Source organism: Bubalus kerabau, chromosome 3, assembly GCF_029407905.1.
Source record: "Bubalus kerabau isolate K-KA32 ecotype Philippines breed swamp buffalo chromosome 3, PCC_UOA_SB_1v2, whole genome shotgun sequence".
In the NCBI taxonomy this organism is placed as follows: domain Eukaryota; kingdom Metazoa; phylum Chordata; class Mammalia; order Artiodactyla; family Bovidae; genus Bubalus; species Bubalus kerabau.
In genome coordinates this window covers 139,473,753-139,499,078 of record NC_073626.1, presented here as the reverse complement: position 1 = coordinate 139,499,078, position 25,326 = coordinate 139,473,753, and the positions used below count along the sequence as shown (strand labels likewise).

Genomic DNA, 25,326 nt, shown 5'->3' with positions numbered 1-25,326 from the left:
GAGTCACCAGGGAAGCCCTTACAGCTATTATCCCAGCCCAATTTCAATCTGAAAAATGGCCAGGATTGGACAGTAATGATATGATCACCCTGTACCTAATCTATTGTCTGCTTTCATTTATAGTTTATTGCTCCTCACTCTTTCTTCACTCCTACATGTTATCTAGTCTTATTGAACTTAATCCAGTCTTATTAAACTTAAAGCTTTTGGTGGTGTACTCACTGTTCTCACAAGCTCTTTCTTCTGCCTGAATAGTCCCTTCTGTCTTTGCCTGGCAGACTCCTACCATCCTGGTCTCAGGGTAAAACTTCCTTTACAGAGGAATCTTCTTTGAGCCCCCAAGGTTATGTCAGGTACCTCTTCCTTCATATTCCCATAGCATCTTGCATCCTAGCTCTTGCCTCACTGTTTTCACTACCTGTTAACTTCTGTGGATTCCCCACTAGCCTCAAAGCTCTCCCAGGTCAGTGATCACATCTGCTCGCTGCATAGTTGAATCTGGTTCCTAACCCAGAGGCCCCCATATAGATGGCATTAAGCAAATGACTGAAGTAAAGCATCCCATGCTATTAGGATGATCAAGGTACACATGTAGAAAAACAGTCTTCCATAGTAAATCTTCTGGGAATATGGCTGATTTGTGACTGTAAACAGTATATTGTCTTCTTGCTTCTGTTCATCATGTTTGTAATAATAGTGGAAATGATTCTCTGTTCCTTTGATTAAAAGTTCGTTCTAGGACAGGATTTGGAGTTGGTACACACTGTCAATTCCAGGAAGTCTTGCAGGTGATAATGTTGCAAAACAAAGCAAAGAACAGCTGTTCTCTAGCCTTTTCAAGCAGTTGAGGCTGCTTTTATTTCAACTTTGTACAGCAGATTGGTTTTTAAAGTTATTTGCTTTGAAGTTAAAATGAAATTTACTCTCATTATTCTAATGTATTGTAGATTGCTTCAGTTCCAAATTCTATTCTTAAACTAATAAAAATGAATATATAATGCCTCATGCTTCTGATATAATTATTTGTATTGTTTTACTTGAAAATTTGAAATTGTGTGCTTTTAGATAATCAATTTTACACTGATATTTGATCTGCCAGAGAATGCAACCTCTTTTTTTTTTCACATTCATTGGCTAGAAAGAAGTTCTAGAACAGAACTAGAACTAGAAAGAGCCACAGAACTAGAACTAGGCCCAGGTCTAGGATGGACCTACCTAGGGGTCTGTGAACATCATTCTAGTAAATGAAAAGGAATGTTCATCACTTTTATTCCAAACAGAAATAGCTTTAGTGATTTTATTACAAAACCAATACACATTCACCCAAAAAAAAAAAATCAGGAAAGATAAGAAAATAAAAATCATCTATACTCCCACTTTTAGGCTACTACATTAAACATTTTAGGGTATATATTTCTCACCTTTTTTTCCTGCATATGTAGATGTATCAATACAGTACTTGAAATGAAAATGGTATCTTTCCACACATATGGCTTTAATATGTGTTTTTCCACATGAATAAAGAGCATGTTAGGAAGTTTCGCTTTCTAGTGTACTCAGTGGTGTATTTCCCCTTTCTCCACCCCTCATTAAGAAAACTTAAATCTGTATTACTTTTTGAATCAGCCAGGCATTTGAAGGAAACAAAAGCCATGCTAGCTGTTTTAAGCAGAAAAACAGAAAATTTTAAAATTTTATATTTTAAAAGACATTTTAAATTATTTTAAAATATTTTAATATTGTTGGGAAGTCTAGGAGAGGGATGTTATTCTCATTCTCGTTCCCCATCTCATAAATGATCTTAAACATCTCTGTCCCTAAAGGACTAGGCAATTGTTTACCCCTCTGCTTGGAATGCACTTCCCCTAGATACCGCATGGCTCTCTTACCACCTCCACACTTTGTTTAACTGTCACCTGCTCAGTAAGACCTTTCCTGATCTCATATTTAAAGTTGCAAACTGACCTTTCTTCCAGCCTTCCAAACTCTTCTCTGTTTTTTTCTCCACAGTACCTATGACTTTCTAAATAATTACATGACTTCTTTCTTTTATTGCCTGACACCCCCACCCCTTGAGAAAATGGATCTTTAAATATACTATTTATTATTGACTCTTCACTACCTGGAGCAGTGTCTGGGCACATTTTTTAAATGAATATGTTTCTTTATACACGTGTCATTGTGTGCTTGTCTAATAATTTAGTATGAATTAATTCCTGATGTCAAAGGTATGCACAAACTTGCCCAGAAAGGTTTTAACAATTTTTTCTTCCAACAAGAGTCAATGGAAATGTCTTTTACCTGATACCCTCACCAACATCATGCCCTCATCGCACTATTCTTTCCTTTCCTTGAGCTCACTCTGTTTATCCCCACTGAATATATTTGCATTAACTCCTCCCTCCTCCCAGAATGCTCTCCAGCCGCAATTCTTCCCATTACTGAAGTCCCACTAACTGTTATCTCCTTAGAGAAGCCTCCCTTGGCCGTCAGCTGTAAAAAGCTTCCCAGTCACTCCATTTCACATCACCCTACTTTATTTTCATTATAAGCATATTTCACTACCAGATTATTTTCTTATGTGTATGTTTATTTGTGTTCTCTCTCTAGAATGTAAGCTTCATGAAAATAAGAGTTTCATACGTCTTTTCAATGCTTATCTCCAGTAAATATGTGTTTGATAGTGGAATAGACCCTGGGTACTGTCATTTTTTCATTATGACTAACTACTGGGTGGGAAGTAGATTTAACAAGAATTATTTTTCTAGACTGGTGAAGCTGAGCAACTTTTCAAGTATGAAAGCTGCTTTTTTAAAAAATAGCAAATGCTAAGATGACCTAGAAGTTGAAATATTCAGTTCGCATATTTGTTTTAGATATGGTGTATCTGATTTCTTGTATTTCTGATAAATTGCATGGTTTCTTAAGTTTCTGAAGCCTTCTTTCTCATTTATGTCAACATTAGTATCCGTAAAGTAGGATTCCTTCTGCAGATTGTACTCACATACTGTTGTTTTCTTTTCATCTCCACAGCTTTTGGAAAGAACCAACAGTGTTTTTGAAGAGTCAGATTCCGGTGCTACGAAGAGTCCCCTCCATTTAGCTGTAAGTGAGATGCTGTGGGTAGCTTCACCTTGTTACAAAAGAACCCTAAGTGTTCCCAAGAGTAGGCTGCTCTTAAAAGGAAAGCAATTGTTACACATTTTAGCAGTCTTTAAAATTATTATCTAGTAATAATAATTACTAACCTAGGAAATGTTTTTTTATTTTAGAGATGTAAATATAGACAACAAGCATTGAACTGTAGATAATCGAATACTATAGTTAAAAACTTGTGAGATATTTAAACACAGACTTATGAGAGCAAGATGAAAATATGCATGAAAGCGACTCTGCAGCTTCTGCTGAGGCTTGAAATCGAGGTCTCATAGGAAGAATCAGACCCTGCTTTTTGTAATCTGGTGAGATTTGGGAAGGAGGTGAAAGTGAAAGTGTTAGATGTTCAGTCGTGTCCTACTCTTTGCGACCCCATGGAGTGTAACCCACCAGGCTCCTCTGTCCATGGAATTCTCCAGTCAAGAATACTGGAGTGGGTAGCCATTTCCTTCTCCAGGAGATCTTTCTGACCCAGGGATCAAACTCTGGTCTCCAACATGACAAGCAGATTCTTCACCATCTGAGCCACTAGGGATGCGAGCAGGAGTTATTTTGTCACCAATAAAGCTTCCTCTCCACATCCCATCATTGAAAGGAAATGCAATAGCTCAGAGTGAGAATCACGAAACTCTCCCTGAGGGTGACAGAGCTGAGAAGCTTACCACCACTCTATGTCTGTGAAGGTCTTGCTAATCAACAGCTGTTCCCTAGAAGCCTCTCGGACTGACAGCAGCCAGCTCACCTGCACAAGGCGCTGCTGAGTTGTGAGACCTCAGTACAGGGCCATCAAGATGTTTGGACGCAGCTAGAGACTGGATACCGGGAAGAGTAGGATGCTGGGTCTCTATGTTTAACAGTTATGACATTGCACTCAGTACCACACACACATAAGCACGTTTTCAGTTTCATTCTGATGAAAAATTGAGATGGAGATTTTGGAGAGCTGAGAGGAGTATTTTATTGATGGACACACATAGAAATTCAGCCAGGGTAGGAAGGGATGAGGATTGGGATGAACTGAGGCAGATAGGAATGTAGGAAGGAAGGGATGAGGCCATCCCATGAGGACTGGGATGAACTGATCACACTCCATGGAGCCTTTCCCTCCTTGCCAGGCTCCTCAGGTACTCACCAGCCCATCTGCTAGCATCTCACTCACCACCCTCTGCCACATCTACCGACATAACCACTGTATGCACAGTGATAAATATGCATATGCCGAGTCCCGTGAAAGCAGGCTAAAATGTCCACGAGTCTTTCTTCTGGACATGGGCTTAGAGTAAAAAAGGTGGGTGGATATTTATATGTATAAAATTTTATACCAGTTGTCTCTTAGTACAATCACTGCAGATGGTGACTGCAGCCATGAAATTAAAAGATGCTTGCTCCTTGGAAGAAAAGCTATGACAAACCTAGACAACATGTTAAAAAGCAGAGACATTACTTTGCCAACAGAGGTCCATCTAGTCAAAGCTATGGTTTTTCCCGTATCATGTATGGATGTGAGAGTTGGACCATAAAGAAGGCTGAGCACCAAAGAACTGATGCTTTTGAACTGTGGTGTTGGAGAAGACTCTTGAGAGTCCCTTGGACTGCAAGGAGATCCAAACAGTCAATCCTAAAGGAAATCAGTCCTGAATATTCATTGGAAGGACTGATGCTGAAGCTGAAGCTCCAGTAATATGGCCACCTGATGCAAAGAACTGACTCATTGGAAAAGACCCTGATGCTGGGAAAGATTGAGGGCAGAAGGAGAAGGGGACGACAGAGGATGAGATGGTTGGATGGCATCACTCACTCAATGGACATGAGTTTGAGCAACTCTGGGAGTTGGTGATGGACAGGGAAGCCTGGTGTGCTGCAGTCCACAGGGTTGCAAAGAGCTGGAGACGACTGAGTGACTTAACAAAAAACAAAACAGGTTGCTCTAAAGGTTGACCCTAGAACCTCTGCTCAGCCATCTGCTGGGCCTGGGGAAGTTAGCCCAAGGCTGGGCATTCACAGAAGCTCTAGCTGCCCTAAGAGATGCCTATCAGAAAGGTTATCTCAGATAGAATTCTCATGTCCTTTGACTGTGTGGTTGATTGCATTGCTAAGCCCGCTGGTAATCTGAGAAGAGAGCTTCTCAGCTTCCAAAAATTTTATAATCTCTCATTCTTTTTCTTTTTTCTTTCAAAAATTACTGAGTGCTTGCTGGATGCTAGATGTTCTGCTAAGTATTATGGGTTTCCAGTCATGTAAAGACAGGGTGGTATGGTATCACTGGAGAGAGAGGGGCTTGGGTAGTTCTCCAGCTGGCAGGGGTCTCGTAAGCACCCCCTGGAAAGAGGGGGTCCCAGCCAGCAGTCTTCTCATTAGCATCTCACCTGAACATGGTTTTCCCATCTGTAAATTAAAAAGGAGTGAGTTAATTAACAATCCCCAAACCCTTTCCAACTTGTTAATTTGTTGTATGATCTTGGGCAAAAACTAACCTCTTGTGTCTCAGTTTCCCCACCCATTATATGGGGAGAATAGCAGGATCTCTGTCATAGGGCCGTAGTGGGGATGACATGAGTTAATACATGTAAAACAGTTAGAACAGCACCTGGAGCTTATGTGGAATCAGCTGGGGCTTCATCTTTGCTCTTAGTAACATCAGTATCATTCTTTCCTTTAACGTGTACTGACTGCGCATGTGCCAAGCATGGTTTCAGAAGCTGGAGAGATAGCAGTAAACAAAACCCAACCACTGTTTTTGTAGGGTGTCCAGTCTAGGAAAGACAGTAGGCGAGTAAATGGACAACATAGCAGATGGCCAGAAGTGCGTGCTGCTCACGCTACAAACAGGAGCAGTGAGGTAGAGTGTGTCAAGGTGGCAGACGGGGTGATGTTTCTCACACCGCAGAATCTCTTGTTTGAACAGCAACTCGATGAGCTACCCATTTGGTCTCTGACCAAAGAGTGTTCTGGGCAGAAGTGCAAAGTCCCTGGAATGAGCATCTTGGCGTGTTCCCAGAACAGCAGGGCCACCGTGGCTGAAGCAGTGATGAGGGGAGGGTGGTAGAGATGAGGTATGCATACTGTCAGCAGGTCGGGGAGTGCGGCACGGAGGCAGGGCAGGGCCTCAGACTCCAGTGGGAACTTTGACTGTTTTTCTGACACAATATGAAACCATTTGGAGGGTTTTGAGGAGACAGATGATGTGATATGGCTTTTATCTTAAAAGGATCACTTTAGCTTCTATGTTGAGTTTAAATTGTCAGGGAACAAAGCACAAATAAGACAACCATGATAATGATGACTTTGACAGGGTGATAGCAGCGGGTTAATTCTAAAACTGCTTTGCATTTTTCCCTGTAAACGCTGACACTTTTTAAAGAAATTAGTATATGCTCCAAGAACCCCACAAGTATGCCCATCACTCTCCCCAGGACCTTCTGTAGCAATTAACTTGATTAAAACTCGAGACATATTATTTCTTCCATGGACGAGTCTACATTGAAAGAGAACCAGATGCCCCCAAACCTTGACTGCCCCCAAGAAACCTGACCTGCCTTGAGTTACTCTTTCCTGGCTGAATGATTCAAGTCTCCAGGGTTATCCGCCCAGTGAATTTCATAAGCATTTCATCCACTTGAAAAAAATTAAATTGAGAAACAAGGCTATGCAAATGAAAGGCTCCAGCTGTCGAGTTTTCCAGATGGACCGGTTGTTTCATGGATTCTGCTGAGATTACAAATTCTTTCTCCTGCTGCCCTCAGTTCCAATCTAAAACATTTAAAGAAATTAATCATGTTTAAGAAATATTTAAGTTACTTAATGAGATATTTTAAAGTCTTTTGTAAAAAAATTTGAAATGTTTGCTACTTCTAGTGAAGGCTTGAACTGGGTTATCTATTGAAAGCCAAAATACTACATGCTTTTTGAACCAACATATTTGTTCTTTTGTGTGATTACTTCTTCCTTGAGTTATTTAAAAAAGTATTTGTGGAACTAGCCACTGAACACCTGATTTAGGATGGGAATAGAAAGAAAGTATGAGCTTGGTTCATCATGTACTGCCGACATGAGAAAGATCTTCTTTCCTTACTACCTGAATCTCTTTCAGAGAACTTGAAGTTTTATTGTGTTCTTTTTTATAGACTTTAAGAACCATATAACCACCTAAAGATAGAGTTATGCATGCATTTAGCCATAGAATAGAGTCCCATATTACATGGTAGTTTGTTTCTAGGGTTAAGCTCTAAAGTGTGAAGGTAAGTGAAAATTCTTGTATTATCAAGTTTACCTTTATTATTTCCCTTAAATTGCCCTGGATGTTTAATATACATAGTTTTATGTCTTCAACTCTGTATAGTAATGCTTTTGCATACTAAAATTCAAGAGATGTAGGCTTGATTAAATGAAGAGACAAGGGGAATTCTATACATAAATCTAGCCTTTCAACGATCCTCTCTTTGCATTTTCAAGTGCCTGGTATAGAAGAAAGCATGGATTGGAATTCTGAAGCTTTCCTTCAGCAGGTTTCACTCTATTTCATTTTAATGTTAAGCCTGTTTATGCTGTGCTCCTGTGTTCAGTTGTGCCCAACTCTTTGCGACACCATGGACTATAGCCTGCCAGTCTCCTCTGTCCATGGAATTTGCCAAGAAAGAATACTGGAATGGCTTGCCATTTCCTACTCCAGGGGATCTTCCCAACCCAGGGATCAAACCCACATCTCCTGCAGCTCCTGCGTTGTAGGTAGATTCTTTACTCACTGAGCCATCAGGGAAGCCCAAAAGTAAAGGCCATCAGATGACTTAGGTTCCGGCCCTGTTATGACATTAGCTATGACCACCTTTAGACCACCTTGAGTCAGAGGACTAGAAAGTTTCATACTTCAAAGTAAACTTCAAGTTGCTATGGTAAAGCAAGAACATTCTTTGTATTCACTGGCAATCCATGAACTGAATACTCAGAATCTTGTGAGACAGCAAATAAAATAAGCATGATCTAATGTGGAAATGAAATACACTTGGAAATATCTAAAGAATGAAATGGCAGTAGTAAATTTAACACATGCAAATGGACTTATTTTTTGTTGTGAGAATGAAAAGGAAAAACTTCAGGGGTCTTTTACGGGAGTTAAGTTCATGCCCTGCGATTTAACTCTGCAGTCCTGAACAGTGCTGATCCCTCTACATGAGCTTCCTCCCCACATACATTTCTTTTTGCTCTGAGTTTTCTCTTTATTAATCTAAATATGTTAGCCATCGTGCTTTGTAGATATGCATGCAGTTTATAAGTTGCCAATTCTACTTTCCTCAGTTCAGTTCAGTTCAGTCACTCAGTCATGTCTGACTCTTTGCTACCCCATGAATTGCAGCACGCCAGGCCTCCCTGTCCATCATCAACTCTTGGAGTCCACCCAAACCCATGTCCATTGAGTTGGTGATGCCATCCAGCCATCTCATCCTCTGTCGTCCCCTTTTCCTCCTGCCCCCAATCCCTCCCAGCATCAGAGTCTTTTCCAATGAGTCAACTCTTCACATGAGGTGGCCAAAGTATTGGAGTTTCAGCATCAGTCCTTCCAATGAACACCCAGGACTGATCCCCTTTAGGATGGACTGGTTGGATCTCCTTGCAGTCCAAGGGACACTCAAGAGTCTTCTCCAACACCACAGTTCAAAAGCATCAATTCTTCGGCACTCAGCTTTCTTCACAGTCCAACTCTCACATCCATACATGACCACTGGAAAAACCATAGCCTTGACTAGACGCACCTTTGTTGACAAAGTAATGTCTCTGCTTTTTAACTGGACTAAAGTCAAATAACAGAAAGTGTAAATGTTTACTATCTTTGTCATCATAGTAAGTGACACTGAAGAAAGGAGCATTTGCAAATAGCATCTGGAACCTGCTATTATCTATGTGGACTCATGTCCCTTTGATGTAAAGTCAGGATTTCTACATAAACTGAGCCAGTGACTACCATTACAATTTAAAATGAGAAGAGGTGTTACACAAATTCAAGTTCAAATAAGTGACAGGCTCAAGCCCAGGGTCAAGTGAGATAGACTGACTTATACTCTAATGTAGATGCTCCGCCTTTACAGGAGGATAGGTGCTCCCAAGCTGGCTTAAATTGATGGCATGAGTTGATGATGGCTGAAACTAGACGATGGATATTTGGGGATTCATGACACTATCCTCTCTTCTTTGTATAAGTTTGAAACTTCCTATAATAAAAAAGATAAATGTATACCTTATGGCCCTGTCACACGCTTTCTGTAGATGCTCACAAGAAGCCCACAGCTCAGGCTCTGTGGTGTGACTGAGAATTCCAGTCTTCCACCATGGAAGGCTGTGTGCCCATGAGAGGGTTGAGGAACATCTGTGCCTTCTGTGTCCTTGTTAGTAACAATGGGAATAACAGTAGCATCCAAGCCATGGGTTGTCCTAGCAAATAAGGTGCTATATGTTCAATCCTGCCTGACGCACAGCAAGTGCTCCATGAAATTAACTGTTGCTTCTGAAGTTAGATTAGACTAAAGGCTTTCCATCTTAGGTTTCTATTTGTTACTCAGCTCTCTGACCCATTATATGTAGGCACAAAAGTATTTTGAAAGTCAGTTAAATGGAATGACTGGGAAAGATTTTAAGACACTGCCTAGAAGCGTAGATACTAGTGGTCACAGATTCTGAGTTTCAAATCCTGACTTTGTCACTTCCTAAGTGATCTTGGATGAATTCATTATCATTGCTTGATTTGTGTTTTGTCTATAAAAAGGATGTTTGCCAAGATTAGCACTCAACACAGTGCCCTCAATAAATAGTTGCTATTTTTAAAATATATTCTTATCAATAATACTAATAAATGATAATATAATTATATTCATTCATTTATTCCTCAACTTATTGTTGAGTGTCTACTCTGTGCTGCGCATGAGTCTAGGATCCAGTAGTGAGCAATACACACAAAGTACCTCCAATCTTAGATAACAAATTAATAGATATGTAATAAGTATCAAGTGATAATAAATCCTATAAAGATAAAATAAAGCAAGATAAGTGGGCTGGAGAGTGCCTTATGTGTTGAGGAACAGGGTAGTGATCTATTTTAATTGGGCTCTGGGAAGCCTCTAGATAAGGAAATGTTTGAAGCAAAATTACCAAAAAAGCCATGTGGCTCTTAGAGGCGGAAGAACTCTCCAGGCAGGGCAAGCAGAAAGTACAGATGCAATGGCTGAGAGGAGAACATACTTTCTTTAATCATAGGGAGGGGGGAGGGGAGGCTAGTGTGGTTGAAACAGAGTGAATGAGGGGCCATGCTGATGATCAAGGGTGAGGGAAGCCAAATCCTAAGGGTCTGAATGGTCATGGGAAGTTTTGGGTTGTGTTACCAATGAGTTTTCATTGAGGAGTGCTATGTCCAACTTGAGTTTTCAAAGATTTCATCTTGTGGCTGTTCAGTAATAGTTTGCTGGTGGCTCAGACGATAAAGAATCTGCCTGCAATGCAGGAGATCTGGGTTCGATCCCTGGGTTGGGAAGATCCCCTGGAGGAGGGCATGGCAATCCACTCCAGTATTCTTGCCTGGAGAACCCCCATGAACAGAGGAGCCTGGCAGGCTACAGTCCATGGAGTCGCGAAGAGTCGGACGCGACTGAGCGATGCAACACAGCACACAGCAAGGAGGGAAAGGGAAGCTTTTGCCATAGTGGCAACAGAGGATGTGGTATAGTGAAGAACTGGATAGATTCTGGATACATTTTAAAGAAGGAGCAGAGATGATCATGGCTTGAAAGTAGAGATGATCATGTCATTGAGGGCTACTAGTTACCCAACACCTGTGTGCGAATTGTAACAGATATGGATAGCTGTTTCCCGCCAGGTGCCTGACAACCTGATGACACCTCTGTTGGTGAGCAAAAATATGTCCCTTTCTTTCAGCAGACACACCCCTGTACCAGAGCATAGCAAGGCAGTGGGGAGAGATGGGGAAGCTATTTTTAGCACTCGCTTGCCCCAGTGTTCCAAAGCTCTTGTGCAGGGCCACAACCCTGGGCTTAAGAGGGAAGACGAAGATGACTCCAAAATCTGGGGCCTGAGCAACTAGGAGGGTAAAATTGCCATTTACAGAGATGGAGCAAATTTTAGGAGGAAAATTAAGAACTCATTTTGGGACATGTTAAGCTTGAGATGTATATTAGATATTCAATAGGCAATTGAAGATACAAGTCTTAGAAAGTAACTGGGATATAAATTTGGGATTCATCAGCATATGAGTTATTACACTACACATATAATATATATGTTTAATATGTAATATAATAACCATAATCATTCATAAAAATAATATAAGAAAGTTTTATAAACAATTCCTTTTAGTACTCTTTAAATCTTGTGGGTCCTTTTAATCTAGTTTTTGTTATTGTTGTGGTTGATATGTACAGAGAAAAACATTCAAGTAGTTTTTAAAAAGATAAGTTAAAATAAGTCCATTTGCTCATTACTTTACCTCTCATTTCTCGAGTAACCACTGTTAAGTTTCCTTTGTATCTTCTAAAATTTCCTATGAATACAGAAATATACATAGATACAGGTGTGTGTCTATCTGAGTATATTTGCTTTTCATACAACAAAATCATTGTATTTATTATTTGCAACTTTGTTGTTTTTTTAATTTTTGATAGGGTTTGTCAAATCACCCTTCACAAATATCACACCAATCTATACTGCCACCAACAGAGTGTAGATTGATTTTTTCCACCATGTCTTAACTAATACTGGACATGCCCAAACTTAATCACTGCCATTTGGTAGTTTAAAAATAGTACCATAAAAATTTACATGTTTTTTTCATATGTTTATTGACCTTTTATTTTTATTTTTCTTTGAGCTGCCTTTTCATACCCTTTACACATTTGCCTAGTTTTTAAAAAGGCTTATGGAAGCTCTTTGTGTATTGAAGAAATCAGTCCTTAGTCTGCGCTAAGCATTTTTTCAAATAAATTGTGCCTAGGGTGATTGCTGCAGTGGAAAAATAGCATAAGAGACATGAGAGGCGACACTGACTACTGAAGACACTGGGAACAGCCTTGTCCTCTGTCTCCTCCTTCACTTCCCTCCACCAACCATCCCCCACCCCCACTGAATTCTTTTTTTTTTTTCCTTTTATTTCAGTGTCCTTGACCTTGTATGTGCACTACAGTTTTTTAACCTTATAGACTTAGTAAAAATTTCCTTTCAGACTTTTAGTTTTGTGTTTTAGTAGTATGAAGCCTCCTAACTTTAACACAGTGTAGGAGCTCACAATAGGACTGAACTTGGCCTTAATATATGGAATATACTTCCATAATTGTGTTTATGTTTTGATGATAATCAATGGAGAAAACAAGAGTAAAGGAAGCATCAACCATGTATTATGCACTATGCAAAGGCTGTGAAGTTTTATCTCTTCTCATCCTCTCTGGAAGGCAACTTCTATTGCTCTTACTTTATAGATGAGGAAACAAACTCTAAGTGAAATTAAGACACTCAGCCAGGATCACATGGTTGAAATTAAAATGTTGGACTGTAACAGAAGATCAGTATGCTTCTGTTGAATTACAAAGTCCACAATGTTTTTAGTGATTTTTTTTTCCTCCAGGTTTAACAGAAAAGCCGTCTGAAAAAATATTTGGATCTTACCAATGTGTTTAGGATTGAGCTGACAGATAAAAGAATATATTAATTCACTTAGCTATTAACCTGTGTTAGATTATTGGATTAATAGATATAAGAATACATTGATACATTTAGTACCTTTGGAGTAAATTATTTGACAAAAGAGAAGGAGCATTAAAAGATTTATATGTACCTGTGAGGTCTGTGCATTGTAATTTTTCCATCTAGTTCTAGTTTCAGCTGTGTTTTAATAATTATGCCATGTGCTCTTTGAAGTAGTCTCCCTCCGTGACCTGGGAGGCTTAGCCCCTCAGATGGACTGTTGTGGGATTTAAGGTGAGCAAGCACTTGAGTTTGTGGTTTCTCCTTTGCAGGCCTACAATGGGCACCACCAGGCCTTGGAAGTCCTTCTGCAGTCGCTGGTAGACCTGGACATCAGGGATGAGAAAGGCCGCACTGCTCTGGATCTGGCTGCCTTTAAGGGACATACGGAATGTGTGGAAGCACTTATCAATCAAGGTGCATCCATCTTTGTGAAAGACAATGTAACCAAAAGAACCCCACTTCATGCCTCAGGTAGGTCTTGTCAGGAGTCTGGTTACATTAGTTTTGTGGCCCACTTATAAGTTTGAGTAAATGGATGGCGGCATCTTCCTTCATCCCAATTTTGAAAATATCCTCTTTCTATGTCAAATATGCCTGTGCTCTTCCAAAGTGCTTTTGGCTTTCTGTTCATTTAGAGATGATTAGTGTTCTACATCCAGAGAGGCTCTGACCTTCTTTAAAGGCTAATTTTTTTTTTTTTGGAGCAGCTTTAGAATCATAGCAATATAGAAAAGGAAGGTATAGAGGTTTTCCACATAGCCCTTGTCCATCACACATGCATAGCCTCTCCCATTATCAACATCCCTCACCAGACTGGCATATTCATTACAATGGATGAACCTATACTGACACAACATGATCATCCAAAGTCCATGGCTTACATTAGGTTCCACTATTGGTGGTGTGCATTCTGTGAATTTGAACAGATGTCTAATGACATGTATCTACCATTCTGGGCTTCCATAGGTTGCTCAGTGGTAAAGAATCCTCCCGCCAATACAGGAGATACAGGTTTGATCCCTGGGTTGGGGAGATCCCCTGGAAAATGAAATGGCCACCACTCCAGTATTCTTGCCTGGAAAATCCCATGGACAGAGGAGCCTGGCAGGCTGCAGACCATGGGATTATAGAGTCGGATATGATTGAATACACACACACACGCATATCTATCATTCTGCCCTAAAAATCCTCTACGCTGCATCTGACCTTCTTAACTCAAAAGAGTGTTCAGTACCTTTGGCCAATGACAATCACAAAACTTTCTGAAGAAAAAGGGCAAGGTGTATTGTTATCGTCAGATAAATCACATAGAATAAAATCTCATAGCATTTTGAAGCATAAAATTAATGATACTTCACAGCTACTTCATGAAAGGAATTTTCAGACAGCAATCTGCTGAGTATTAACATATGTTACTTCTTCACTTTTGCTCTGATTCTTTAATTTTTTTTAATTAAAATTTTTTTCAAAAAATTTTAATTGGAGTATGGTTCTTTACAGCGCTGTATTAGTTTCTGCTGTACTGCAACACAAATCAGCTGTATGTATACATATTTGCCCTTCCTCTTGAGCCTCCCTCCCACCCCCCACCTCACCCCTCTCAGTCATGACAGAGCACCGAGCTGAGCTCCCTGTGCTATAAGCAGCTTCCCACTAGCTATCTCTTTTACACATGTTAATGTATATTTGCAAACTCATGGACTGTAGCCCTCCAGGCTCCTACGTCCATGGGATTCTCCAGGCAAGAATACTGGAGTGGGTTGCCATTTCCTTCTCCAGGGAATCTTCCCGACCCAGGGATCGAACCCAGGTGTCCCGCATTGCAGGCATACGCTTTAACCTCTGAGCCACCAGGGAAGCGTTCATGTATATATGTCAATGCTATTCTCTCAACTTGTCCCACCCTCTCAGCCCACTCTGTGTCCACAAATCCATTCTTTATGTCGGCATCTCTATTCCTGCCCTACAGATAGGTTCATCAGTACCATTTTTCTAGATTTCATATATATGCATTAATATGATATTTGTTTTACTCCTTATTTTTTCCTTTTTTAGTATTTATTTATTTTTAATTGGAACATAATTGCTTTACCAACACAATTTTGTTCTGACTCTTGATGCATCAGGTGTAAAAATAGTCTCTTAAAAAGCTACATGTATTTTTCAGAAAGTAAGTAATTTGCCGCTTCTGTGATTTTTCTTTAATGCACATTAAATAAAACTGTGTCCAGATACTTCTAGACATATACACAGATGACAAGGTAATGTGGAAGAGTTTCTAGCTCAGCTAAGGCACAATTTTCTTTGAGTTCAGGAGTTCAGTGATCAGGATAGCAGATATTATAAAGAGAAGTAAGTATTTTTCACTGTGAAATAATGGATGTATTGAGGAAACAAAGGAATGAAAACAGTTTTCAAAAGATTTTGTGATTCTTGTACTTGGGAAGATTTTCTCAGAATGTTAGACTTTGTGGAAGCATTGCCATCCACATCTCTGAATGTTCAAACCACTGAGGAAAAATAATACAAAGATTGAAAAAACATGGTGTTGCTTAATTATCTGGAAGCAGTTGTTCCTAGAAAAAACTTTAGCCATGAGGTCAGCAGTGATTGGTATGGTTAAATTATAAATTCTTATTTCCCATCACATTTAGTCTTTTTGGTATTTGTAAGTATTATTATAAAATTTAGTATTCTAGGCATTCTTAGTATTACCATATAGTTTACATTTAGTTCTCCTTTTAAAGTTGCCTGTTATTAATGCCAAGCATAGTTACCGAGTACTTCCTGACACTTACAAAGGACCCATTTTGGTTGTGGAAAATCGCCCTTGTGAACAGGTCAACAATGAAGAATAGTCATTGTCATTTATTTGCCACGGTGATAAAGGCTGTAGTCCAATGGAGCCCCCTAGTGGTCAACAGGACGCGCTCCTTTTGGGTGTCCCCCGTGCAATTCGTTGAGAAGGTGCCGGCTGTCATTTGATTTTATTCCCCACAAAATGTCTGCTGTGCAGCAGCTTTAACCTGTGCTTTGAGAATCTGCTTTTCCAGAATCTTTTGCAGCTCATTCGAGAGGCCAATTTTTTTGTTCCAAATCCTGAGAGTACTGTGAGGAACAGGATCCAGGATGGATTTTAGAGGGTTTGGCGTAGATAGTGGTAACGACAGTTGTGGTCTTTGAGCAGCATGAAAAATGACTGTCACTCATAGTCAGGGAGAGGCTGAGCTAGTCTGAGACAAAGCTGGGTTTGGCAGGGCGCAGCAAAAGGAAATGGTAGCGTCTTTTTGCTGGAAGGCAACTGGGGGAAAATATGTGTAGGAAGCCGAGAATTCCAGTGTAGCCACACTTTTAAAATAAGGGACTATTAGCTAAGTTCAAAAAAGCTACACACGCCCACCTCCCAGCATCTCAACCGCACCTGCCCAAGAAAAACATACTACTGTAGGAATTAGTTTGCTCTCCAGCATACTGGATGTGCTCAGTCACTTCAGTCGTGTCCGACTCTCTGCAACCCCATGGACCATGGCCCGTCCAGCTCCTCTGTCCATGGGATTCTCCAGGCGAGAATACTGGAGTGGGTTGCCGTTTCCTTCATACTGGATGAGTGATACGAATTAGATGATTTTTCCCCTTTTTTAGTTTAGGCAAAAATAAAAATCCTCAAAACTATTATGATTATGACTATTTGAATTTGAGCATACCCCAAGAGATAGTGGACGACAGAGGAACCTAGTGCGCTACAGTCCAAGGGATGGCAAAGAGTCAGATGTGATTTAAGGGCTGAATAACAACAACAACAGTTTAAAGAATATAAAATTGATATAGAAAAAGGAATCAATCAAAATATGCTGTATTTCATGAGTATTATAAAATAATACCACCTGCAGTATTTAGCTGTCAGTCCTCTGCTAATTATTTTCTTTTAAGCATACATTAAACCTCTTGCGTATTTCACCAGTGCTAACAGACTTAATGTAATTTTTAAAACGAAAAGCAAAAGAGCAACAACATTTCTACAAGATTTCCTCCTGAGGTACATAAATGGGATGTTGCTGAGAATTAGCTGAATGCAATGATCTACAAAATGTGGGTATTATCCCTGTAGTTAATTTGAGTGGTGTTGATGAATGTGAGCTAATTCTAATATGTATTGTCCCTGAAAAATGTGTCGTCATTAAATTAGCCTTCTCTCATGACTCTCATGCAATAAAAAGGGCTGTAAAACACAGCTCTAAGAAGAGCCTTTATCAACCTAACATAGCTGCGTCTATTCCCTTCTCTCTCTACAACCATAACAAGGTTAATGCAATGTATTTTATGGTGTTCTTATTGTTCAGAGAGGAGAGAAGGTCACGTTCAGAATTTTAAATATATTTGTTAACATCCTATTCCCTGAGTAGAAAATCATGTCTTTTGCAAGGCTGTGGGTTCCATTCAACAAGCTAAAGGAAAGTACCCTACCCCAGGGATTATCAGCCTGGGAGGTGCTTCCTGACCCTGTGGCACCAGGATCTTCTTCCTAAAAGAACATCTTGCCTGGTGCACACAGAGCAGGGTGAGTCCATGGGTTCCACCCCAGGCAGTCAAGGCCAACCGAAGATTTGGGCCACGCTTCCTGCCCATTGCCAGTTCCCACCTGGGCAGCTGAGTGAGGAGGGGCAGGGCCTGCTGCCCCCAGTCAGAGCTCAGCAGGGGAGAGAGAGGGGAGCAGAGATGATAGAGGGTGGGAGAAGGCAGAGAAACAAGGGCTTTGATATGAGGAACTCAGACGGAGAAGTCCTCCAGCCCCTGGGGTGAGGAGCCATCTGTGAGTCTTCTGGGAGTGCCAATCAGCAGCGAGCCAATGGCTAACATTGCCAGCTTGAGGTTTGACTTAAAGTCACTAGTCATCAGTCAGAACGTCTACCTCAGAATGTGAAATGATGGGGATAAGAAGCAAACTCTGTTCCCATCTCCCTTCCTCCCCTCCTCTGCTCCCCTCTTCCCTCCTTCTCTCTTCTGCTCCTCCCCTCATTCACCTGCTCTCCTCTCCCTCCTCCTCTGCCTTCTCCTCCCCCTTCAACCTTCTTTTAAAAAGGGCTTGAGGTGGACTGGACACAGGAAGATTGTACAGAGTTGGGAGACTCTCTTAGAGGAACAGAAGGGTTACCCAGAAAGTGGCAAGAGATGATCGGTTCTGTAGGAGTAGATAAGAAAGGATGTCCTCTTTAAGGAAAAAAGCCTCTATACAGCATCCAGGAAAGAAAGTTAGATGAGAACCACAGTGCCCTGATAGGAAGAAAGTGGAGATGGGTTGGTAACAGACGTATTGCCAGCTGTGCCCAGCAGCTGGCACTAGCTGGACACGTGGGGATGTCCATCAGCAACAATTCAGTTCAGTTTAGTTCAGTCACTCAATCTTGTCCCAGCTCTTTGCGACCCCCATGGACTGCAGCATGCCAGGCCTCCCTGTCCATCACCAACTCCTGGAGTTTACTCAGACTCATGTCCATTGAGTCAGTGATGCCATCCAACCATCTTAATCCTCTGTTGTCCCCTTCTCCTCCCGCCTTCAAGCAACAATTGGAAACCACCAATTTGAAGTCCAAATAAATTTTATTTCGGAAGGATCTGTATGGTCTGTTAAAAGAATGTCCATTATTTTCTTTTTCAGTAATTAATGGTCACACGCTGTGTATGCGGCTATTACTAGAAATTGCAGACAACCCAGAAGTGGTTGACGTGAAAGATGCCAAAGGACAGTAAGTGTTCTCACACCTGGGGTTGACATTTCGAATCACAACTGATCAGTTAATTTGTTAAACAGCTAGGAGGGCTGAATGCTGAAATTTGGTGTTTATACTGGGATGAAATTGATGGATGAGGGTCCTAGAAGAATGAAGTAGCTTTGTGCTGGAGTATATATCCAAGAAAAATGTGTGTGTGTGTGTATCTTGATGAAAAAGAGCTAACTTTTAATATATGTACCCTTGTTCTCTGGCTTTTTAAAAATATTTTCTCATTTGTTCCTTTTTTCTATTCACTTTTACCCTCTTCTGAAGCTGCTACCATCTCATTTTTAAAATTAATAATGGAATAGGACAGACCTCAAGATGTTATCACCTCCATAAAAATCCTTCATATTTTTATCCTTCCTGTGTTATTTTTCCCTGAGTATTTTCCATCTGTTAGCCTGTTCTCCCACCCAGTCTTCTCTTAAGAATAGGAAACGCAGAGCAATAAAGCGCTGGTGACTCACCCCAGATATATGAGTTCATGTTGAAGACAGAACTGGGCCTCACCTCCTGGAGCCCAGCACTTGGGTCTTTCCTCTGGACTTGTCCTCCTTTTCTTTAAGGCAATGGAGCTTTGTTCAAATGAAATACTGAACCGAAATCCAACGTAAAAAACTGTAAAAGTAGTTCACAGTTGCTCTGATGGAAACAAGAGCATCTCTTACATACACACAGTCCCTGCTCAATTGATACTTGGCTAATGCTGCATAGTTCTGAAAATGATGGGATTCAAGTGAGCATTTTGAGGTGGAACTTTCCTCTGCCCTACTCATATTGATCATTCCACTGCCACCATTCCATGTGGTCATTAGAGACCAGAGGCATATAGCTTGTTCCAGGTAGTAGAGAGCAAATCGGGGACACTCAGAAAATACTAAGCAATTGTCAAAAAGGGAGAGAGACTGAGAAAGAGAGAGACAGAGAGACAAAGGAAGAGAGGAAGATGCTCCCATTGGAAGTGATGAGTATTTTTTAATCTTCTTTTTAAATGCCCATTCAAATCAAAACCCATAATGAGGTTTCATCTCATGCTGGTCAGAGGGCCGTAATCAGAAAGTCTACAAACAATAAACGTGGGAGAAGGTGTGGAGAAAATGGAATCCTCTTACCCTGTTGGTGGGAATGCAAACTGGTACAGCTACTATGGAGAACAGTGTGGAGATTCCTTAAAAAACTGGGAATAGAACTGCCATACAACCCAGATATCCCACTGCTGGGCATACACCCTGAGGAAACCAGAATTGAAAGAGATACATGTACCCCAATGTTCATTGCAGCACTGTTTACAATAGCCAGGACATTGAAGCAGCCTAGATGTCCATCTGCAGATGAATGGATAAGAAAGCTGTGGTACATAAACACAATGGATTATTACTCAGCTATAAAAAAGAACTGCATTTGAGACAGTGCCAATGAGGTGGATGAAATTGGAACCTATTATACAGAGTGAAGTCAGAAAGAGAAACACAAATACTGTATATTAATACATATGGAATTTAGAAAGATGGTAATGACGATCCTATATACAATACAGCACAAGAGACACAGATGTAAAGAACAGACTTTTGGACTTTGTGGGGAAAGGCAAGGGTGGGATGATTTGAGAGACTAGCATTGAAACATGTATATTACTGTATGTAAAGTAGATGGCCAGTGCAAGTTCAGTGCATGAAGCAGGGCTCTCAAAGCTGGTGCTCTGGGACAACCCCAAGGGATGGGGTGGGGAGGCAGGTGGGAGGGGGGTTCAGGATGCGTGGGACACATGCACCTGTGGCTGATTCATGTCAATGTGTGGCAAAAACCATCACCATACTGTAAAGTAATTATCCTCCAATTAAAATAAATTAATTAAAAAATAAAAGCCCAATTTCTCTCTTTTCCTAGAACCCCACTAATGCTTGCAGTAGCGTATGGACACAGTGATGCTGTTTCATTGTTACTTGAAAAGGAAGCAAATGTAGATGCTGTCGACATCATGGGCTGCACAGCTTTACACAGAGGGGTATGTACATCTTCCTTAGCTTTAGTCAAGCAATTCTGTAGTGAACTTATTTCTTCTTTTTTTTTTTACCTCCTTATGAATTTTTAGTAAGAAGATTGTTGCCTGAGATAACCAATTAACCTCAGTCAGTCAAAAAGAAATTACAGAATCTTTTGCAAAGATAAAATAATGGCAGGTACTCTGAGGTTCTGCTCTTGAGTTGCCATGTTTGACTGTGATAATAGATATATGAACACCTATTGTTGCAAGACTTGGTTCTGCTTTCTGATTGCATGCACATCATAGGAAATTTGCAAAAAAAATCTTAAAGCACAAATAACAAAATAATAATCTCTAGTAATCTTACCTCCTGGAGATAACCACTTTTTATATATATCACCAATCTTTTTTCTAAATATAGATTTGTTTTAAATCTTAAAAAGAATACTGAAGATGCTATTTGGAACCTTTTTTTTCTTATAGTATATCAAGTACCTTTGTCCATATCACTAAATATTTTTCTGCCCTGTCTTTTTTAATCCTCCATTGTGTGCAGGTGTTGTAATTTATTCTGATGATTACCTAGTTTTGAGTAACCATGCTATTTTTAATTGTTCTTTATTACAATGTGGGCCCATTTACCACCTGAAGTATGTACTCTGCTGAAATAAGTACACTGTGTGTAATTCTTCATAAACACCTGCTAAACTGTTTTTTAAAGTATATCAAGAAATCTAAAGAAACAAAAGCAGAAATCAGGAAATTGTTATTTAAAGATGGTGCTGACCACCATGATCAATGAAAAGAAGAACTCTAAATGTTTAATGCCATAATCATAGATCTTATTTTAGGTACTTTTTGGGTACTTCCTATGGGCCACACAGCAGTCTGGGAGCCTTTACATATCTTATTAGTCCTCACAACAGCCTATGAGGTCATTATTACTGTCCTCATTTACAGGTGGGTGTTTCTCTGAAGTAGGATAAGAGTCTTTTCCCTTAAGACCTGGGCGTTATGTCCACTTACTTTGAGCCTAACCCCACTTAGTCAACAACTTTGCTTGCTGAGTCTTCTTAGATTTGTGTTGTGTTTTTAATTGTGATGCATCAGATTATGACGGGACATGAGGAATGTGTGCAAATGCTGCTGGAACAAGAAGTGTCAATTCTGTGTAAAGATTCCAGAGGGAGGACACCCTTGCACTATGCAGCTGCTCGTGGCCATGCCACGTGGCTGAGTGAGCTGCTCCAGATGGCACTTTCCGAGGAGGACTGTTCTTTCAAAGACAACCAAGGCTACACGCCACTGCACTGGGCTTGTTACAATGGTGAGTTAATTGTCACTTGACTGATTCCAGTAGACTTCCTATCCCAACACCACTGTGATCTCAAAGGAAGTGAGAACATAACATGATGCTGTAACCAAGGTATCCACTCTTTCTGCATTCAGATACTGCAAAACAAACAAACAAAAATACCTTTTTTAGAAAATATTTTTCCCTCCGTGGCTACCATGATGCCATATTGGAATGAAAAATCACTTCACACTTTTTCTTAACCAGTAACATGTAACTCCTCATCAGAACTTCTGATGAACTAACTAGTTTAAATCAGGCTTTCTTTTCTATATGAGATAACCAGGGATCCTACAAGGAATTGAAATAATAAAGCTAAAAACAACCAAAACAATATGATGTAATAATGTCACAACTGACAGCTGGTAGGCACATGATTTATCTTTCAGCATTGCATTTTTATGTCTCATAGTCCCATTTATTTAGTTATACTTGCTACTGAGGAGATTTAAAATTCTGTGTTTCACTTATTTGAGTAGAAAAAGTTCAATGCCTGATAATTGTTACATTTAAAAAATACTGAAGCCTCTAAAGTAAAATTAAGTCATTTCCAAACTCACTTTTTGATGTAATTTGGTATTTATTTTTCATAATTCTCCCTTGAAAATGTAAATCAATATATATGTATGTACATCTTTTTTAAAACTAGAATTCATATAACCAATATTCTATAACTTTTCTTATTGTGCACTCAACATTCTATTGCAGATAACCTTACAAATCAATGTGTATCTATATACATTGATCTTTTTAATAGTTGAATATTTTATAGCAGATAAATAGGTATAGACATGCATGAGTATGAGTTTGTATATCAGAATTTAATATTTATTCAACCAGATCCCTGTTGATGAACATTCAAATTGTTTTTAGGCTTTTTTCTCATTACAAACAGTACTGCAGTGTGTATGTTCATATCATGGTACTTTATGTTTCTGTTAGATAAATTTACAGAGGTAAAATTGTTGATGAGGGCGTGTATATTTTTAAACTTTAATAAATTATACGATACTGCTTTAGTATGGCAAAAATTTTACCCCACCAAATGTAAATAAAAGCTTTTGTTAGCCCAAGGTGATGTCATCTTTTTAATTTTTGTCAATTTGAAGGACAAAAAAAGGGTATCTCATCTTATTTTGTGTTTCCTTGTCTAATTGTGTACTGATTTATGTATTTGCATTTCCTCTTCTGGAAATTACTTTTTCCATCTATTGCTCATTTTTTTCCTATTGAGTGGTTTATCTTTTTTCACACATTTGTAGGAGCACCTTGTCTTAGAATATGAATCCTCTCTGTGTTATGTGTGTTGCAAACTTTTTTTTCTCGGTTCACTATTTGTCTTTGCTCCTTGTTGATGATATCTTTTTCCATGTAAAGATTTTGAACTTTTATGTAGTTGAATCTGTGAGATTTTTTCTTCTATGGTATGTAGATTTACAGTCTTGCTTAAAAAGATCTCCTACCCCTAAGCTTACATGAATATTTTCCCATATAGTTCTGTTGTTGTTCTGTTGCTAAGTCCTGTCCAACTCTTTGCAACCCAGTGGACTGTATGTAGCACGAAAGACTCCTCTGTTTTCCACTGTCTCCCAGAGTTCGCAAATTCATGTCCATATGTTTCTTACTGTGCTTCTATTGTTTTATTTATCCATAATCAATTCTTCTATTAAAATTTTCACTTAGAAACTATGATTATTGGGTCCAGAAAAGTTTTACGGTGCTCTAACTGTATCAGTTTAAGATCTTTCATTATGTTTTTATTACGATCCTCTTTTTTTCATTGGTTCTGACCTCAGTAAGAGTCAGATTTTCCACTTTTGCAGTTTGGTTTTGTTCCCTCCTGGCCATTGGAGGATTGTGATTTTTTTTTTTTTTTTTAATTTACTTGCTAATGGGTAAGGTCACCCTAAGCCCCATGTGAGTTAAGCTGCAAGATCTATCTAGCACTGGAAAACCTACAGGAAGGGGGTGATGGAGTGCCAGTGTTGATTATAACAGTAGGTGGCAAACCTCCCACAGACCACATTTTCTCCCGTGTGGAGTTGGATTGGGGGGGGGGGGGTGATAGGTCTGTCTGTTCTAAGATCTCTCCAGGTACAAGCAGGGGAAGGGGAGCAGCCTCTCCTAAGCAATCCACTGGAATCTACACTTCCAGTGTAATCTTCCAGATTGGAGGTTTAAGCTCCCCTCTTCCGAGAATCTCCTTCACTGAGCACTTTGAAACACTGAAAGTCATTCAAGGATCCCCAGTCCTACCTACACAGACCTTTACATTGAGATTCATATAGCCTCCAAGAAACGGTTTGTGTAGATGCTGCCCCAAGCTAGGTCCTTCAGGGAAATTCATAGTAATAGAGAGGTTGAAATGTCTGGAAATATTTGAGTGAGAGTTGGATATAGTTAGAAAGCTAAACAATATAACTTACATAAAATTAGGGGATTTGTATGTTCATTACTTCATATACTTCTCAGTCCTCCTAAAAGCAAAGTTTCACTTTTTTTCTCTATAGGTACAAAAAAAGTTTGACTTATTTTAGTACTTAAAATTGTTCAATCAACATAATTCTGGAGTAGATCAGAAGAGAGCCCTAATTTAGCACATAACTCAGCCAAGAAGAGGTTTCCAGGGCAACAATCCATATTCCAAAGCCAAATAGCTTTACCTTCTTGCCTTAAAAATTGTATGAGAACATTGCTTCACAAACCTCATTTAGGTCCTTTATCAAGTTAATTTCCCATCATCCTGTGACATCAATAGGGCAGGTATTCCTTCTCCAATTTTTTAATATGTAGGAAATGGAGGCTTATAGATCACATAACAAGTAAACTCACAGAGCTGGGGCCTTACTTAAATTCAGTTGATTTGAAAACTACCTGCCATTTTGTTGAAAGTAATTATTCACATTTGTTCATCTACTCACTAAAAAATACTTAGTGGGTCCATACTATTTGCCAGGAACTGTTCTTCAGATCAGATCAGATCAGTTGCTCAGTCGTGTCCTTGGTACCCTTTTAAATACCATATAGTGTCTTACAGTCAAAGCCCTTTAACCTGCACTATCATAAGTACTGTTTTTTATCAATCACATCTTCCTCCCTTCCCTAGGGTGCATAATTATAAGTGAACCTATTCATCTGGGTTAAAGGGAAATTTTCTGCTCTAAATATGGGCAAACTGAGGCATACCTATGTTAGGCACCTACCTACTAAGAGCTGTGAGTATGGTAGAATTGTTCCGCTTGCAGATGAGGTCTCTTTCTCATCATTGCTTAATTTATTCATTATATCTCAGAACACCTATGAACATAGTTAAAAACATT

At 39.7% G+C, this 25,326-nt stretch overlaps 1 protein-coding gene across 3 annotated transcripts in view; it reads left to right on the top strand.

The window, feature by feature from the left end:
* Window positions 1-25,326, top strand: part of ANKRD44 (ankyrin repeat domain 44) — a 313,852-nt gene that overhangs the window by 275,505 nt on the left and 13,021 nt on the right. For all 3 annotated transcript variants that reach the window (XM_055572997.1, XM_055572996.1, XM_055572998.1), the window contains exons 18-22: window positions 3,034-3,105; window positions 13,164-13,365; window positions 18,551-18,638; window positions 20,556-20,673; window positions 21,763-21,979. In XM_055572997.1, the coding sequence (XP_055428972.1) occupies window positions 3,034-3,105; window positions 13,164-13,365; window positions 18,551-18,638; window positions 20,556-20,673; window positions 21,763-21,979 (697 nt within the window). The remainder of the gene's footprint in view (window positions 1-3,033; window positions 3,106-13,163; window positions 13,366-18,550; window positions 18,639-20,555; window positions 20,674-21,762; window positions 21,980-25,326) is intronic.